Here is a 17,501-nt window from a genome sequence, read left to right on the forward strand (position 1 = left end):
TCCTACAAATTTAGGCCCTAGCTTTTTTGAAGGCTGCAAGGTTTGCAAATATTTTGTAGAGAGATAAACTTTATCTCTAATCTTAAAAGGTTTCTGCTCTGCCCTCCTTTTATCAGCTTGGGTCTTATAGGAATTTCTGGCTTCATCAAATGCTTTGCACACTACTTGCCAGGTGTTTTGTAATTGTTTGATCCATTCCTTTAAAGAGGGGATGTCAGGTTCTTTTGAGGACAATTCTGCAATGGGGACAAATGTCTGCCCATTGGCAACCTGGAAAGGGGTATAACCAGTGCTCGAATGCACAGCATTATTATATGCCACTTCTGCAAAAGGCAACAGATCAATCCAATTATCTTCCTGATAGTTGATAAAGCACCTAAGATATTGTTCTAGAACTGAGTTCAGTCTCTCTGTCCCCCCATTCATTTGAGGATGATGACTAGATGATAGCCATTGACTAGAACCCAAGAGGTCCAGAAAAGCTTTCCAGAACTTAGAAGTGAACTGACACCCCCCCCCCCCCGTCTGAAATGATGCATTGTGGACCCTCATTGAATTGGGAGATACGTTACACAAACAGTTTAGCCAGTATTTTGGCTGTAGGGATCTTTGAGCAAGGGATGAAGTGGGCTTGTCTAGAGAACAAATCTGTAACCACCCAAATAACTGTACTCCCAGAACTTTCAGGAGCTCACAATAAAATCCATAGAGATCTCTCTCCAGGGTGCTGAAGGGCTGGTCACCAGTTGTAATAGTCCCGGTATGTTCTCTTGTCTCTGCTTAGCTGCAGCACATGTGGGGCTGCTCACCACATAACTTTCTATGTCCGTTTTCAAGGATGGCCACCAAAATTGCCTTTTTAGGAGGTGTAAGGTTTTTACGAATCCAAAATGTCCCACAATCTTTGAATTATGCCCAGCTTGCATTATTCTCAGTCTTAAGGTTGCTGGCATGTATCGTTTTTCCCCAACCCAGGCTAGGTCATTTTTGATTAAGCATAGGTTCTTATGACTCTGAAACCACTCATCAGTTTCTAGTGCTTTTTTGAAATCTTGGCATATGGTTCAGTCTATTGGCATCATGGCCTTGCTTTGTGTTCGGGTAGTGACTGGCACTGCAAATTGTTTAGGAGGCATAAACAGTTCAACTACTTCTGATTTAACACTATTATATTGTGGCAATCTAGATAAGACATCTGCTAGGAAGTTCCTCCCCCCAGAGAGTAATGGATTGTAATGTTAAATCAGTGGAAGTGTCAGCACCACCATGCCTGTTTAGGGGACAACTTCCTAGGGGGTTTCATCGCCTCCAGGTTCTTATGATCAGTCCACACTTGGAACGGTATTTTGCTCCCCTCTAGGAAATGTCTCCAGCTCTGAAGTGCCCATTGCACAGCATAGGCTTCCTTCTCCCAGGCTGCCCATCACTGCTCAGTCTCAGAGAGCTTTTTTAAATGTATAAGCACAGGATTGCAGTTGGCCTTCCTCATTCCTCTGGAGCAGGACTGCTCCTACGGCTATATCACTAGCATCGGCTTGAATGACAAAAGCTTTTGATTTCTTTTGGCTCCAAGCACAAACCCCATCTCTTAGATAACGGAGAGACATTCCATCCCCCGGGGGAAGGACATCTCAGCATACAGTGCAAAGCATTCCCAAGGGCTCCCCCCTCCCAATAGAATGGCAGGACACAAAGAAAATAGCAAATGGGTATACTTATAAAATATATTTCTTTGGGACCTGACAAGGACACTAAGGACCTTCCTCAAGAACTTAATGGGACTGTGGAAAAACAACACTAGAAATTGGAGCTGCCAATGTGAAGACCCAGAAGCTCCTCACAAAGTATGAAGGTTTCCACTGCAAGTCCAACACCTAGAGCAAGGGTAGGGAACCTTGGCTCTTTTATGACTTGTGGACTTCAACTTCCAGAATTTCTGAGTCAGCATGGCTGGTTCAGGAATTCTGGGTATTGAAGTCCACAAATCATAAAAGAGCCAAGGTTCCCTACCCCTCAGCTAGAGACTATACACCATACAGAAAGAGGATAGTCAGGGTTTGGTGAGTATCAAAACTGCTGTCGTGGATGAAACCAGAACTACTTCAGTAAGAGGGCATCCAAAGATGAGCAACTTAGAGAGGGTCTGAGGCAGCAGCAGATGTGAGAGAAAGATCAAGTAGAGCAGGGGTGTCAAACTGCCGGCCCATGGGCCAAATGCGTCATCCAGAAGCCCCGCCCACCCCATTGCCAGCAATGGCAAAACTGACCCGATACATTGCGCAATGTCACGTGACATCGCGAGTTTGACATGTCTGAAGTAGAGGAAGTGCAATGACAAAACAAGCCCCTGCATGGGGTGTACCACTGACAGATCACTGGGGTAACCGACATTGGGAAATTCTGCTTGTAGCTAGAAAGGGCTGCACTGAAAGACAGCACAGAGGCACTGATCATAGCAGTACAAGAACAGGCACTAAACACCAGATCCATAGAAGCAGGTTTCTACCATACTAGACAAGACCCAAAGTGCAGATTATGTAGTGATGTGTGTGTGTTTGTGTGCACGCACATGTGCAGGTGCACATGTATGCACACCACACACGTTTGAATACATTTTTGACCCCTGGCAACTGCCTAGTTTTCTTGGCAAGATTTCAAAAGTGATTTGTCATTGCCTCCTTCCTAGGGCTGAGAGAGAGGGAGTTGCCCAAGATCTAACAGTTAACTTCAGGTGTATGACAGGATTAGAACTCAAAGTCTCCCAGTTTCTGTCTTGATGCCTTAACCACTTTGCAAAATTGCTTCTAATAATGCTGCATGTTAAAGTATAGTGTGTTGTATTGATTGAAAATTTTAAAATCAAGCAAATGTGGAATAGTAGCTACAATAAACAGTATAATATGAATTATAGTAAAGCCTTGTGTTAAGAGAAACCCAAACTTTGGATGAGATACAAGCTCATGTGTTATCATCATTATTATTATGCATGGATGGTTTCCAACTTGAATTTTGTATTGGATTTGTGTTTCAAATATGAAGCTATTTTTGATAGTATTTGCATATCCCATTAATTCCCACTGCTGCATCTAACGGATACTTCTGACTTTAAATCAGAAGTATTAAATTTGCAAAGAATTAAACAAATTCCACTGGTTTGCCACTTGGTCTTCCCATCTTATTGGAAACAGGAAGGCAAAGATATATTTTCAATCCTGAATTACCTCTCAGTTTGCAAAAGAAGGATGTGATTTTTGCCAGCTTTTCAATCTACCTGCATGCACTTTCTTATAATAAAAAACATTCACTTCCAGTTTTAGGAGCATGCTTATTTGCTTGCAAATGTTTTATTACCCAATTAGGTAATATCATCAGTGTTAATCAGAATGGGGTCTACTCTCTATTTATATATGGTAGCTTGCATTGCCAATGTTAGTGGTCTTGTGGTTTTCTCCTTGGTAGTTCTTGATTGGGGTTTTGTCTTTTGCTTGATTATTTGTCTGGAGCTCCCTGCTTATCTGGATGTTGGCAACAATATCCCACTCCCAGATTCTTTACCATGAGCATGGCTTTTAATACACCAGTGGGTACAATTCTGAGCAAACTATTTTATTAGAGGAGCCTCTGCTTTTAGTTTCTACCAATGCTTATAGCAGGGGTCTTCAATCTTGACCCTTTTATAACTTGTGGACATCAGCTCCCAAAATTCCTCAGCCAGGCATGCTGACTGAGGAATTCTGAGAGTTGAAGTCCACAAGTCATAAAAGGGCCAAATTTGAAGACCCCTGGCTTATAGAGTTTAGGAGCAGCCTAGAGGCAGTATTGTGAGGGAAGCTAATCCTAGAGGATGATGCTTTGCTTTGTAGCATAATAACTTTCTATTTAGCTTTAATAAAAAGGATCTCAAAAAATGAAAGAGACAGGCATATACCAATGGAGGCATTTATACACATAAGCAAATATAGAAACAAACATTTCAGAAATAAATATAAAAAACTTTCCCTAAAAGTAATTACAGCAAAATCTTGAATTACCTGTTCTAGATATTGGCCTTATTAATGTTGCATCAGTCCTTTGTGATGCATGAAACAGCCCCTGGGAAGACTGTGAAAAGAAGTGAAGATTACTCAAAACAAATTCCCAAAGATAGATTCAGCTGCAGTACATACCATGAACTCAATGTGTGAATGAGAAGTATTTACCTAAAAAAATAAAAAAAATAAAGATCTGTGATCTGCATGTACTCACTGACAAAGCAGAAAGGTCTATGGCTCTGTTATAAATCCTCTTTCATTCTCTTTTCTTTCCTGAAAAAAAGAAAATATACCCTACAATCCCCCTAATTTTAATGTTAGAAGTGTAAGCAATCAGGTATCAATGTTGTTGCTCAACACCCTACAATTGCTAGGTTCTGGTTCTTTTTCTGCCAAGAGTTTCCCCCCACACACACACCAAGTTATTACTAGATTCAAATATGGTTGATTCATTTTAAATCGAAACACATTTTCTCTATGGGAAAATAAGCAAATGGAAATGTAATTTAGGCAAAGAAGTTAACAAAGAGAAAGCCTCTCCACAATACCAAATAATTCCATTTGCATGCATGTGACTTCCAGTCTCCAATTCTGTTATCTCTCATCTCAAGCCAAGTATTTTTCATATTAAGAATGTTGTAGATTGACCTAAGAAACTTAGTATATTTTGGAGTCTCTAAAACTAGCTATCTTTTTCTACCTATGCAAGTTTCAGTACCTACATCATGATTTATGAGATTTATAAGAGTGAAAGCCCCAATGTTACAGTTATTAATGATAACCAGCTATAAGTAGTATTTAAAAGAAGCCTCTGAGCTTAAAGGAAACCAAAAGAGTTTATATAAAGGTCCTAGTTAAGTCATGAGGCATAAGACATGTGTAAATAGCCATGACCTTGAATATCAGCAAAATCCCTTCTCATATGTATTTCTGGCAAGATAGAAGCACAAACATCAACAGCTGTGAGTGGGCAGGAAGCAGGCTTTTCACAGCAAGCACATTCCACTTTTTTTGCTGATGTTACTGTACCGGCATACCAGTCTTAAGGGTATTTATGATAAGAAAATTGTGGAAATGTACAGAAGAGGGTTTTATTTTTGGTAAAATATGGCAGACCAAAAGCAAGATCGCAAATTCAAAAGAACTTTTTTTTTTTTACTGGAGCAAACAGATTCAGCATCCTGTTTCCAACAGAAGTCAGACCAATGACCACAAGAAATCCCAAAGTAGATCATGCAAACTCCCCTTAAGGGCTGTTTGACCTTAAGAATTGGTATTCGTGGAACATGGCTTGTGAATATTGGAGGATCTGCTTATTTGTCATGGCTAAAAGAAGCTGAATCACTAGAAATTTGTCTAATCGGATTATGAACCCATATATGATCATGACTATCATCTTTTGGCAATAATTCTTGTAAATTAATGATATATTGTATGATGAAAAGCTTCCATTTTTCCTGATATGAACTGTTGCTATACCACAATCACTAAATCCTGAAGTCCAAAACTGGCTATTGCTGATCAGATTTATTTCATGAGAGAAGAACTTTCTCTCCTTTCCCTACTTTTTTCTTTGGCCTCTCCCAGATCATCAAGGTTGCCATCATTCTAAACATTTTAGGAACCCATAAGCCGTCACAGGTTTCTCTCCAGATGACCAATTTCAACATGCAAAATAGTGCAAATAATAACTCTTTCACATGTATAGGTCTTGTGTGTCATTGTGATTTAGCAATCACTACATTGCGTTATCTCATAATATTATTTGCCAAACTGAGCAAGTGCTTTTCCATCATTTTTTCAAAGATGAACAAATATTTTAATATGTTTTTTGTTTATTGCATGTAATAATCTTGATCAAGCAAGAGTAAATCAAGTTAGATTTTATATTCTTACCATTATACAAAACTGAAGAAAATATTGGTTTCTTTAAGGCAGGGGTGTCAAATTCAATTTTACTGAGGACCACATCAGCATTATGGTTGCCGTCAAAGGGCCAGTTGCTGTTCCCTTTTTCCCCTCAGGCTTGCCCCACCGACATCTCTCCTTCCTATTATATTCTCTTCCCTCCACCTCATTCCTCCTCTTTCCTGCCAAAACCCTCCTTTTATATCCTCTCCTCTCTCCCCCAGGCATTCACTCACTGCCCGGCTGGCCTTTTCACACAGCACTCATCAGCTGCATGTGCTGATTCAGGCATCCCCAGCATCCCCACAGCTCCAACTGACTCTCTGCCCGAAGACTACTTGTGGCTGTCGACTATCCCCAGGTCACCAGAAGCCCCAATCAGTTGGAGCCACGCGGGACCTCAGCAGAGCCCCAGCAACACTGCAGCTCCAGCTGGCTCTCCCCTGAGCCTCTCTGGCACTGCTGCCACTTCAGCTCCCCCCCCACCCCTACATACTCAATCATTTCCCCCTACTAGTCCACTTGGAGCAAGATCTAAAGATATCACGAGCTGGATCTGGCCTGCAGGCCTTGACATGTCTGCTTTAAGGTTTTTAATTTGGGGAGACATTTATTTATTTTATTTCTAAAATTTATATGCCGCCCAATCCCAAGGGACTCAGGGCGGCGTACAAAATTTAAAACAATAATATGACAATAAAACAGTAAAATAAATACATTCATACAGCGTGTCCGATCATATCCCGCCCCCCCCCCGGGGACATCAGCCCCAGGCCTGCCGGAACAGGAGAGTTTTAATGGCTTTCTTAAAGGCCGGCAGGGTGGGAGTAGTTCGAATCTCGGGGGGAACTTGATTCCACCAGGTCGGAGCCACCACAGAAAAGGCCCTTCCCCGAGGGCCCGCCGGCCAACATTGTCTGGCCGACGGGATCTGAAGGAGGTCCAATCTGTGGGACCTCACTGGTCTCTGGGAACTGTGTGGCAGTATGCGGTCCTGTAAGTAACCTGGTCCTATGCCATGAAGGGCTTTAAAGGTTATAACCAACACCTTGAATTGTGTCCGGAGACCCACAGGAAGCCAGTGCAGCTCGCGGAGGATAGGTGACACGTGGGCGTACCTTGGCGCGCCCACAATCACTCTCGCGGCTGCATTCTGAACCAACTGCAGCCTCCCAACGCTCTTCAAGGGTAGCCCCATGTAGAGCGTGTTACAGTAATCCAGTCTTGAGGTGACAAGGGCATGAGTGACTGTGAGTAAAGCCTCCCGGTCCAAATAAGGCCGCAACTGGTGCACCAGGCGAACCTGGGCAAAGGTCCCCCTGGCCACAGCCGATAGATGTTGTTCCAAATTTAGCTGTGAGTCCAGGAGGACACCCAAGTTGCGTGCCTGCACTGAGGGAGGTAAATTTACCCCCCCCCCAGGACTAATGATGGACCATCGTTGATCTTTGGGAGGCAAGACCCAGAGCCACTCGGTCTTGTCAGGGTTGAGTCTAAGCCTGTTCACCCCCATCCAGACCCTCACATCTTCCAGGCACTGGCACATTACGTCGACTGCTTCACCAAAAGGACACGGGGTGGAGATATACAATTGGGTATCATCCGCGTACTGATGATACCTCACCCCGTGTCGTCGAATGATCTCACCCAGCGGTTTCATGTAGATGTTAAAAAGGAGGGGGGACAGGACCGAGCCCTGAGGCACCCCATGATTGAGGCGCCTATTTGCTATAGTTTTCTTTCCATCTTCCTCTGGACACTGTTTAAGAAGCAGATCATTAGGAAGGGATTATTTTATTTATTTTAAATATCCATATCCATAACTTATCTGTTTCACTGGCTTTTACTGTACTGCATGTTTTTCACAATTATCAGAAAGTAGGCCATATAGAACTGTTTACACTATTGATGTAACAGTGTAATACAAATAGGTTATGCCTCAAGACCTAGATGTGTTTGAATGTAACCAACCTGCCACAAAGTTCCTGGCTGACAAATTGATAAATAAAATAAGGATCAAACTTTGGCCTTATATGCAAAGAATAACATCCTGTTAAAATTTCAGGAAATGCTTGGATAAACTAGAGGTTTGAAGTAACAACAGCATCTTTGGAAACAAAACAAACTGTTGTAATACACCATATACTTATTTTGATGATTATTTAAAATTTGGATTTTCTTAAATGAGAACATGGTTTACTTGGCAACATAAGATATATATTTTTTTTACATTTCTTCCCATTATCTTTATTTTTCTTAAACATTGTGAATTGGCTGGCAGAACCTGTCCTTGATTATTTCCTTGTCTTGTGGTCAAACCATCAGAACTGGGGACAAAAGTACCCACTTCAGAGCGTGTGAAAGCCTTCTGAATAAATTTTAAGTGATATTTGCTTTTGTCTTTTTAGGTACTCAACCTATTTTTAGCTTTACTGCTTAGCTCCTTCAGTGCTGATAGCCTGGCAGGATCTGATGATGATAACGAGATGAACAATTTGCAAATTGCAATTGGCAGAATCACCCGAGGGATTGATTTTGTAAAGAAACATGTCCTCCTGCTGCTTCACAGAGAACTGAAAGAGAAAGCAGAGCTATCATCTGAGGAACCAGATGACAGTAAAAAGGAGAACTTTGTTCTCAACCACATGGACACCCTCAACCATGTAGACACAGGCCAGGATTTCAAGTCTGAATACATGGATGGAATAGTAAAAAAAGAGCAACTCATTGATGAACTGGACCAAATGAACTTCATTAATAATCCCAACCTGACCATAAATGTACCTATAGCATCTGAGGAGTCTGATCTTTATGATGAAACTGATACAGGTGAAGAAACTGCTGATGACACCAAGGTGAGCTCTTTTCCAAAGAGGTTAGTGCAGAGATGCAGCTGGTTGGAACTGTTCGAAACATATCCACATTCAGGATCTTTTGATGAGACTATTCTCAGAACTGTTTGTCCAAAAGGTAGGTTGTCTGTCATTACCAATTGCATTATGCATTGGAGACAATTCTAAAACAATTTCTGTTCACAAGGTATGTAATTTTATGGAGGGAGTGAAACTGGGTAGAAGAAAAATTGAATGAGTAATACTTGAGAGAAAAAATTAAAGGAGATTATGTCAAGCTACTTCTCTACAGTGGCAACATTTCCAAACATACAGTACATTTCAGTAATGCCATTTTTTACATAACTCCTTTTACAGTTTAAAAAATATCTGCTGTTTTTCAAATGCATCATGTGATGATGATTATCAACTTCATATATCAGTATGCTGCTTACATGGAGAAAATCTATTTAGGAAGTCACTAGGACTCAAAAATGGCTACATAATCACATTATTGGTACCTCTTGGTTGGTGGGTTATATGCAACAGTATGATGATTTACAAGAGAACCTCTAGTTGAGAAATTATTCTTTGGTTATAATTTATATATATAAATAATATTTTATTAATTTTCTACATTTATAATTGATAAGTGCTTAGTAAACAACATGTTGTCTGGGTCCATTTATTTTACTTAATAATACACATTAAATTCTTAATCTTTATCCCGTTTTTCCAGCCATTGATAAAATACATACCATATTTGAAAATATTCTGTGTCTTCTTTTTCTTTAATCTTCAGTGTTAATCTATCCATTTCTGAACAGTCCAATGTTTTCTTGATTAACTCTTTTTCAGATGGTGTTTCTTCATTTTTCTAATACTGAACAAATACAATCCTTGCTGCTGTTAATACATGCAACATTAAATATATACTTTCTTTAGCATATTTTTCTGATAATATACCTAATAAAAATAGTTTAAAATCTATATGTTTTCTTAAAATCTTTTCTAGCCAGAAATATATTTTTGTCCAAATTTTTTTTGCTTTAGGGCACGTCCACCAAAGATGATAGTACATGCCTGGTTTTTATTACACTTCCAACAGTTACTAGACATGTTTTTAAACATTTTTGCTAATCTTGCAGGTAGTAAGTGCCATCTATAAAACATTTTATATACATTTTCTTTATAAGCAGTTACCATTGTCAATTTATAATTTCTTTCCCATTTTTCTAATTCTATATTGTGTCCAAAATCTTTTGCCTATGTTATCATTATTTCTTTCACTTGTTCATCTTCACTTGTTCATCTTTTTAAATGTAATAGAAAATTATACAATTTCTTTTTTTTTTTTATCTTTTTTTTTTTTTAAATTGAAAATTTTTAAATTTCTACAAAAACAAATCTTCCCATACCCCCCCCCCAACCCTACCTCACCCCCCTCCTCCCCAACCTCCCAAACCCTCCCCTAGACTTCCCAGAGCTGAGTACAGGCTTAATTGAGAAAAAAACTTAAAACACTTTTAAAACCTAAACAAATTTAAATACAATCATCATTCTATATAAACTCCCTCCAAAAACGCAAATTTAAACATTACTTTCTTTGAATATCTATAGCTATAATGTAAAATCTAATTTCTCCCTCTTTCTTTATCCTAATACAAAAAAATAAACATATAAACCTTTGTTGTACCATTAAAACTAAATACTCTTAGAAAACTTAAAGTAAATACATATTTCCTTCAATCTTCATAATCTTCTCACCTATCCAAAAAAAAAAAAAAAAAAAAAAAAACCTTAAAAATCCTAAACAAATCTAGACACATTTAGTTAAACAAATTATTTTCTCTTAAAAATATTAATAATAATATTTAAAAGCTTGAAACACTTTTAAATCCTAAACAAATCTAAATACAATCATCATTCTATATAAACTTTCTCCAAAAACACAGATTTAAGCATTACTTTCTTTCCTAAACAAATCTAGACATTTAATTAAACAAATTATTTTCTCTTAGAAATATTAATAATAATATTTAAAAACCAAATTTAAGCATTACTTGAAACTTAAACAAATTATACTCCCTTCGAAACACAAATTTATTAGAATCCCCTCACTGAAATAAACAAATTATAATCCCTTCAAAACACAGGTTTAAACAATATTATCATTAAAGGTTTAAAACTTAAAACTGAAATATATTATTATCCCAAAACACATATTTAGACATTACATAAGACATTTTCCAAAAACGATATAAGTTTTACTTCTCCCACAATCTCAATAGTAAACTTCTTGTCTAAAGTTCTCATTCAATGTCCATAATTTTCTGTCCAATAACCAGTTGCACCCACTATAAACACAAACTTCTTATCTAAAATTTTCATTCAATATCCATAATCTTCTGTCTAATAGCCAGTTGCATCTACTATAAGCACAATCCATATCGGTCTCTCTTGCCCGCAAGCATCGAAAAAAATGCTTGGAATTCTGCCCTTGAAGATCGCTCCAAAGAGTTTGTAAGTCCTGGTTGACCCACCAGCTCAGGAATCAGTACCTGTGAAACTTCCTCAACCTCCTTCTTCTGTTGGTCTTTCTCTTTACATTTATATGTTACTTTTTCTTTACATTTATATGTTGCACAAGTCTCAGGGACCGATACCTGTAAAACTTCCTCAGTGAATTCCTCCTTGTGTTGATCTTCACAGTTGTAAGTTGTACAAGTTATCCTCTGCCCGTTCCTCTCTTGTTGGTGCCCCTCAAGCTGAAATTTCCCAATTTCGATTTCAGGCAGCAATTCCACCCTTGAAGATTGCTCCAAAGACTTTGTAGGTCTAACTTCTCCCAGAGCCACCCTTGAAGATTGCTCCAAAGACTTTGTAGGTCCAACATCTCCCAGAGATTCAGAGACCGCTGAATATGAAACTTCCTTAACCTTCTTCTGTTGCTGCTTTTCTTTGGAGTTATGTGCTACACAAGTTGTCTTCTGCTCCTCAATCTGGACTTGTTGAGACCTAATAGATGGCGATGCACATACCCCCAGGACCGAAGTATAAAAATCTTTTGCTTGAGAAACAGTATTAAGTCTATGACATGTCCCCAGGTAGTTCACCACCATTCCAGTCGGAATATCCCATCTGAATAGAATTTTTCTCTTTTTAAGTTCATTTACTAGAAAAGCAAACTCCTTTCTTCTTCTTAAAATTTTAGATGGGATCTCCTTAAAAATTATGACATCTTGTGAAGCAATTTGAAATCTCTTCTTATAATAGGCTTGCAGAATTTGATTGCGTAAGGATCTTTTACCAAAGTAAATTACCACATCTCTTGGCAGATTCTTCTGTGCTGCCACCACAGAGTTAACCCTAAATAATTTTTCAATTTCACTAAGTATTCCCTCTTTTTCTTTATTCAAAATCAATGCAAAGTCCTTTGCAACCATTTCTTTCAAATCTTCTTGCAAAGACTCTTCCAGGCCTCTGATTCTTAAGGCATATTCCATTTGTCCATATTGAAGCATAAGAATCTCATTTTCCATTTCTTTTTCCATACTTTCAATTTTCCCCTCCATTATGTCCACTTTTTCAGCTACCTCTTCCACATGGGAGTTCACCTTTTCAAGAACAGAAGCAACTCCTTCTAAAGCCAAAACAAAATCTTGTCTCAAGATCTTATTATTTTCCTCTAAAATCTTTTTCATTTCTGCCCTAATTTGAATTATAACATCTCCCATCATGTTTTGCAAATCCTTCATAGTTATTAGCTGACCCCCAGAAGAGGGTGAAACTGTTGATTTAGAAGCTGTAGAAATCCCTGGACGCTTTGGAGCCATCTTAAAGAAAAACCTTTAGCCCTTCTTAAAAAATTATAAAAATTCCTTCAAAAATCATAACTCCCTCCAAAGAAGGTCATTATAATAAAAAGAAAAAAGGGAAAAGAAAAAAAAAAGGAAGAGAAAAAGAATTAAAAAAAGCTTTACTCCTTCTTAAAAATTGCAAAAAATTAAACAGAAAAAAGTCCTTCAAAAAAGAGTCATTACAATAAAAAGAAGGGAGAAGAAAAAAAAAATAATAATAATTAAATAGAAAAAGTCCGTTCCAAAAAAAAAATACTTAGAGATACCAAAAACAACCATTCCAATCATAAGAAAATAAAAAGGGAAAGGGAAAGGAAAGAAAAAGAAACACCAAAAAGCCTGCCGGTCAGCATTCTAACTTCAAAAAAAAAAAAACACCGAGAGATTTGCCGATCGCCATTTTACTTTCCCTTTCAACAAAGAAAAAAAAAATAAAAAGAGAGAATAAAAATAGAAGCAAGTCTTAAAACTTAAAATCCAAATAAATCAAAGAAAGCAAAAACTAAATCCTCTACTCAGCTCTGTCCGTTTATAAAAAAAACTCACCAGTTCTCTTTAAGCACGGAGGTGTTTGCAGCGGCTCGTTTTGTCCCTGAGGACAAAAACAGCTGGGAAGCGGAGACAAGTCTGAACTCCGTGGGAGCACTCCTTTCACCCCCCCAAAAAAAACTTGGGGGGTGCAAAAGAGGCTCTACCACTATTCAGACACTCTCTACCCCCCCCCTTTGCCCGGGAGGGGGATTTTGAACCGCTGAACAGCTGGTGTCTGCTGTTCATAGCGGTTCTTACACTTACCCAGGAGAGACGGCTACAAAGTAGCCGCCATCGCGCGCGCAAAATCCACCGGAAGTCAAAAATTATACAATTTCTTAATCAGCTTTTCTTCTGAAGTCAACAGCATTTGATCAAACATTGTCTGGTCTTTATAAAAACCACGTATTTTAGCATCATTCTCATATCTCAATTGTATTTGCAATTGAGGCCACCATGATAAATCAATACCCTGATCTTCCAACTCTTGTTTAGATTTTAATTTCCCTTCAGTATTCAGAATATCTTTATAGGTTTCAATTTTCTCAAAATTAGTTAAGTTTGGGTAAACAAAAGCTTCCATTGTTGAAAGCCATCCTGGTATTTTCATATAAATTTTAGCTTTTATTTTTTCCCATACTAGGCATATAAGACGACCCCCAACTTTTGAGAAGATTTTCAGGGTTTAGAAAGTCATCTTATACGCCAGAAAATACAGTACAATATTGAATTTCTGTTTATAGATGAGCACAATAAGAGCTCCTGTACTGCTAGAAAGCTTTGTCTTGTTAGTGCTTATTTCTGTAAAAAAAATAGGGCTGGCCACTAGGGGGCAGATTGGTTTTAAATTCAGAGAACAGCTACCCATATATTCCTGCGTATAAGATGACCCCTGACTTTTGAGAAGATTTTCAGGGATTAGAAAGTCGTCTTATATACCGGAAAATACGGTAATGTATTTCTAACATAGTGATTTTGGAAGAATCTATGAATTTTATTCTTCCCATACCATAGAAAGGCATGCCATCCTAATTGTAAATCATGTCCTTCTAAGTATAATAATCTTTTATGTCTAAGGGTTATCCATTCTTTTAGACATGTTAAAGCACATGTTTGATGGTATAAGACCCAATCCGGTAAACCAAATCCTCCATTTTCTTTAGATTCTTGTAGCACTTTCAATCTAATTCTGGCTTTCTTCCCTTACCAAATAAATTTCAAAATCAGTGTGTTTAGATTGTCGAAATTTTTTTTCTCTATTTTTATGAGTACTCTTTGAAATAGGAAAAGCAGTTCTGGTAAGATATTCATTTTTACAGTAGCAATTGAGATATATTTTTCAAAGTGGGCCAAAATCTCATTTGTATTGCACCCTTGAACTTAGCATGAAATGCTGAACATAATGTGGGTGTTGTTAAAGTAACCTAATATGCTTTTTTTTCTCCTGCAAAACGTGTTATGTAAATGTCATGATTAAATAATATAATAATGAGCAGCAAAAGTCAATATAGAGGAGCCTATTTAATTATGATATAAAATAGATTGAGAACATAAGAGAGGAGTATAGGAAAGAGCATGAATTAAATGAAATGGAAGAAAAATTGGTATACTTTGTGTTTGTGAAGCTAAGAGAAAGGTGAATAGGTAATTGATCTTGAACAATGAGGTTGATGGATACATGATGGAAGTGAAGGTGAAGCTTTAATTATGAATGAAGGGATTAAAGGGTTCATTTTTTAAAAAAAAAACCTATATATTGATTATTATCTAGTTGCAGTGAGTACAAACAAATTCTTAGATTTACGATAGCTATACCATTTCGGACAGCCATTTGTCCGAAATGGTATAGGGTTACCTGCCAGAGCAGGGGGGTTGGACTTGATGACCTCCAAGGTCCCTTCCAACTATTATTATTGTTATCGATCATCGCACAGTCAGCCAGATGTTCAGACTGGATTTGGCATTTTGTCTACCTATCGAGTCCTTACCCAGGACCTGGGATAGGCAGATGTGGATGTTTGATGGTATTACAGATATCGTCGCAGGATGGAAGCAGTTCCTAGTAAGGCCGCCTTTTGCAATTGACTAATAGCGAATTTGTCAATGCCAATGGTGTTCAAGTGGTGCTCCAGTTGTTTTGGGATTGCACCCAAGGAGCCTATGACTATTGGTACTACCCTTGCTTGCTTTTGCCACAGTCTTTCTATTTCTATTTGTAGGTCTTTGTATTTTGTTATCTTCTCCAGTTCTTTCTCTTCTATTCTGCTATCTCCAGGCACTGCCACGTCCACTATCCAGACTTTTTTGTCTTTCTTATCGACAATTGTTAAGTCTGGGGTGTTATGTTGCAGGTGTTTGTCTGTTTGAATTCTGAAGTCCCAGAGCAGTTTAATTTTATCATTTTCTATGACTTTCTCTATTTTATGATCCCACCAGTTTTTGCTTACAGGCAAATGATATTTTTTGCAGATCTTCCAATGCACCATTGTTGCTACTTTGTCATGCCGCTGCTTGTAATCAGTAGCTCATGAGCTCTCCTAGCAATTTCATGTAAATATTAAATAACATGTAGGAGTTTTGAAGCAAGAATGGCCAAGTACTCAATTTCTTGTATCCTTCTCAGTTGGACTTGCCCACTTAAGAAGGAGCAGAATCAATGTAATGTGATGACTCCAGATTTGTCTCATTTGTCCTATATAGAATCCAGAGGGGTATTGCTGGCAGATTACAGCATATATCACATTAGAGGAAAAGTATGTGAAGGTATTTCAAACCTCATTTGTGTCCCCCTAGTGCAGGGGTGTCAAACTCAATTTCATTGAGGGCTGCATCAGCATTGCAGTTGCCCTTGGGGGGGGGGTGTGGCCAGAGTGGGTGTGGTCTACTGGGTGGGCATGGAATGGAGTGGGTGTGGCCTACTGGGTTGGTGTGGCCAGCTCTACATCATATGCATCAAGGGTACCTATGGGGGCCTGGGCAGAAGTGGGACAGATCTGAGGGTCTCTGGCAGAAGCGGGTGGGACCAGGGCAAATGCCAAGGCATGGTCCACTGGAGGAGCCTCACTGTTCCTCTCAGACCATGCAGGGGGGCTCAATGGTGGTGCGGGCTGCCGGGAGCCCTGGACAGCAGAGGTCAAATGCCCAGCCTGGCCCTCAAGCACCTGCGGCATCAAGGGGGTGCCCAACTGCACTTACCTCCTTCTCAAGGCTGCTGCTGCTGTGCTTGCTCTCCTTAGCCAGGTTACTCATGATGGGTACAAGGGCAAAGTCAGAGGGAGGCCCATTCCCTCTCCATGGGAGGAAACCCGGCTTTGTATCCAAAGCTTCTTTAGCAATAGGATGGGAGACCTCCAGGATAGGCCAGGAGGAGGGGGCAAGGGGATGGTGAAAGGGCAGCAGGGCAGGACTAAGGCAGGACTTCCCTCAGACCCTCTCTCTCCTTCTTTCCTTCTTTCCTTCCTTCCTCCCTAAGTATAGAGTGGGAAAATATTTGAGATGAGGGAGGTAGAAAAACAGGCAAGAAATGCAGCTGGGGAAGTGTCACCCTTCGTGAGGAATGAAGAAATGCACCATCACCTGGAAGTGGCCAGCACATCGCCCTCACCTACTTCACATATCTGGCTTGGTGGGCTCTGGCAGAGGGGATGCCATGAGCAGCGTGAGAGTCAACGTTACCTGTGCAATGCCGTCCAGCCCCCAGCCTGCCTGGTTTCAGCAGGCAGCAAGGCACTCTCTCATAGTGCTGAGAGGCTGAGCCAGGTGACGCAAAGCTCGCCAGCTTTGCACCTTGCTGCCTGCTGAAACTGGGCAGGCTGGGAGCTAGGCAGCGTTGCGCTTCTCATCAGATTCATGCCACCCAGCTCAGTTCTTGGTGCTGTGAGGAGAACGCCCCGCTGCCTGCTGAAACCGGGCAGGCTGGGAGCTGGGTGGCCTCGCGTTTCTTTTGGGATTTGAGCCGCCCAGCTCAGCCTCTCAGCACTATGAGGAGAGCGCCCTGCTGCCTGCTGAAACCCCTCCCCCAGAGCCCATCAAGCCAGATATGTGAAATAGGCGAGCGCCATTTGCTGGCCACTTCCAGGCAATGGTGCATTTCTTCATTCCTCACAAAGGGTGACACCTCCCCAGCATGTGCCCAGGGGGTGGGGCCGACATGGCAGGGGCTGGTTCCTCGCTATTTCCAGACGGCCGTGTGGAGCTAAGACTGAATGCGTTTCAGCATAGATGGCCACCACAAAATTGTACATTGGTTCCAGCCGGCCATTCCCTCACTGTTTCCAGGATGGCTTCGCGGGCCACATGAAACCACTTCGCAGGCCGCATCCAGCCCCCAGGCCTTGTGT

General features: G+C 39.9%; 1 protein-coding gene across 2 annotated transcripts in view; it reads left to right on the plus strand.

The window, feature by feature from the left end:
- LOC120302654 (sodium channel protein type 4 subunit alpha-like) overlaps nucleotides 1–17,501 on the plus strand; it is a 160,686-nt gene that overhangs the window by 78,000 nt on the left and 65,185 nt on the right. For both annotated transcript variants that reach the window (XM_039331422.1, XM_039331423.1), the window contains one exon: nucleotides 8,348–8,794. In XM_039331422.1, the coding sequence (XP_039187356.1) occupies nucleotides 8,348–8,794 (447 nt within the window). The remainder of the gene's footprint in view (nucleotides 1–8,347; nucleotides 8,795–17,501) is intronic.

This window comes from Crotalus tigris, unplaced genomic scaffold (genome assembly GCF_016545835.1).
Source record: "Crotalus tigris isolate CLP2741 ecotype Arizona unplaced genomic scaffold, ASM1654583v1 scf7180000024437.13266115, whole genome shotgun sequence".
In the NCBI taxonomy this organism is placed as follows: Eukaryota; Metazoa; Chordata; class Lepidosauria; order Squamata; family Viperidae; genus Crotalus; species Crotalus tigris.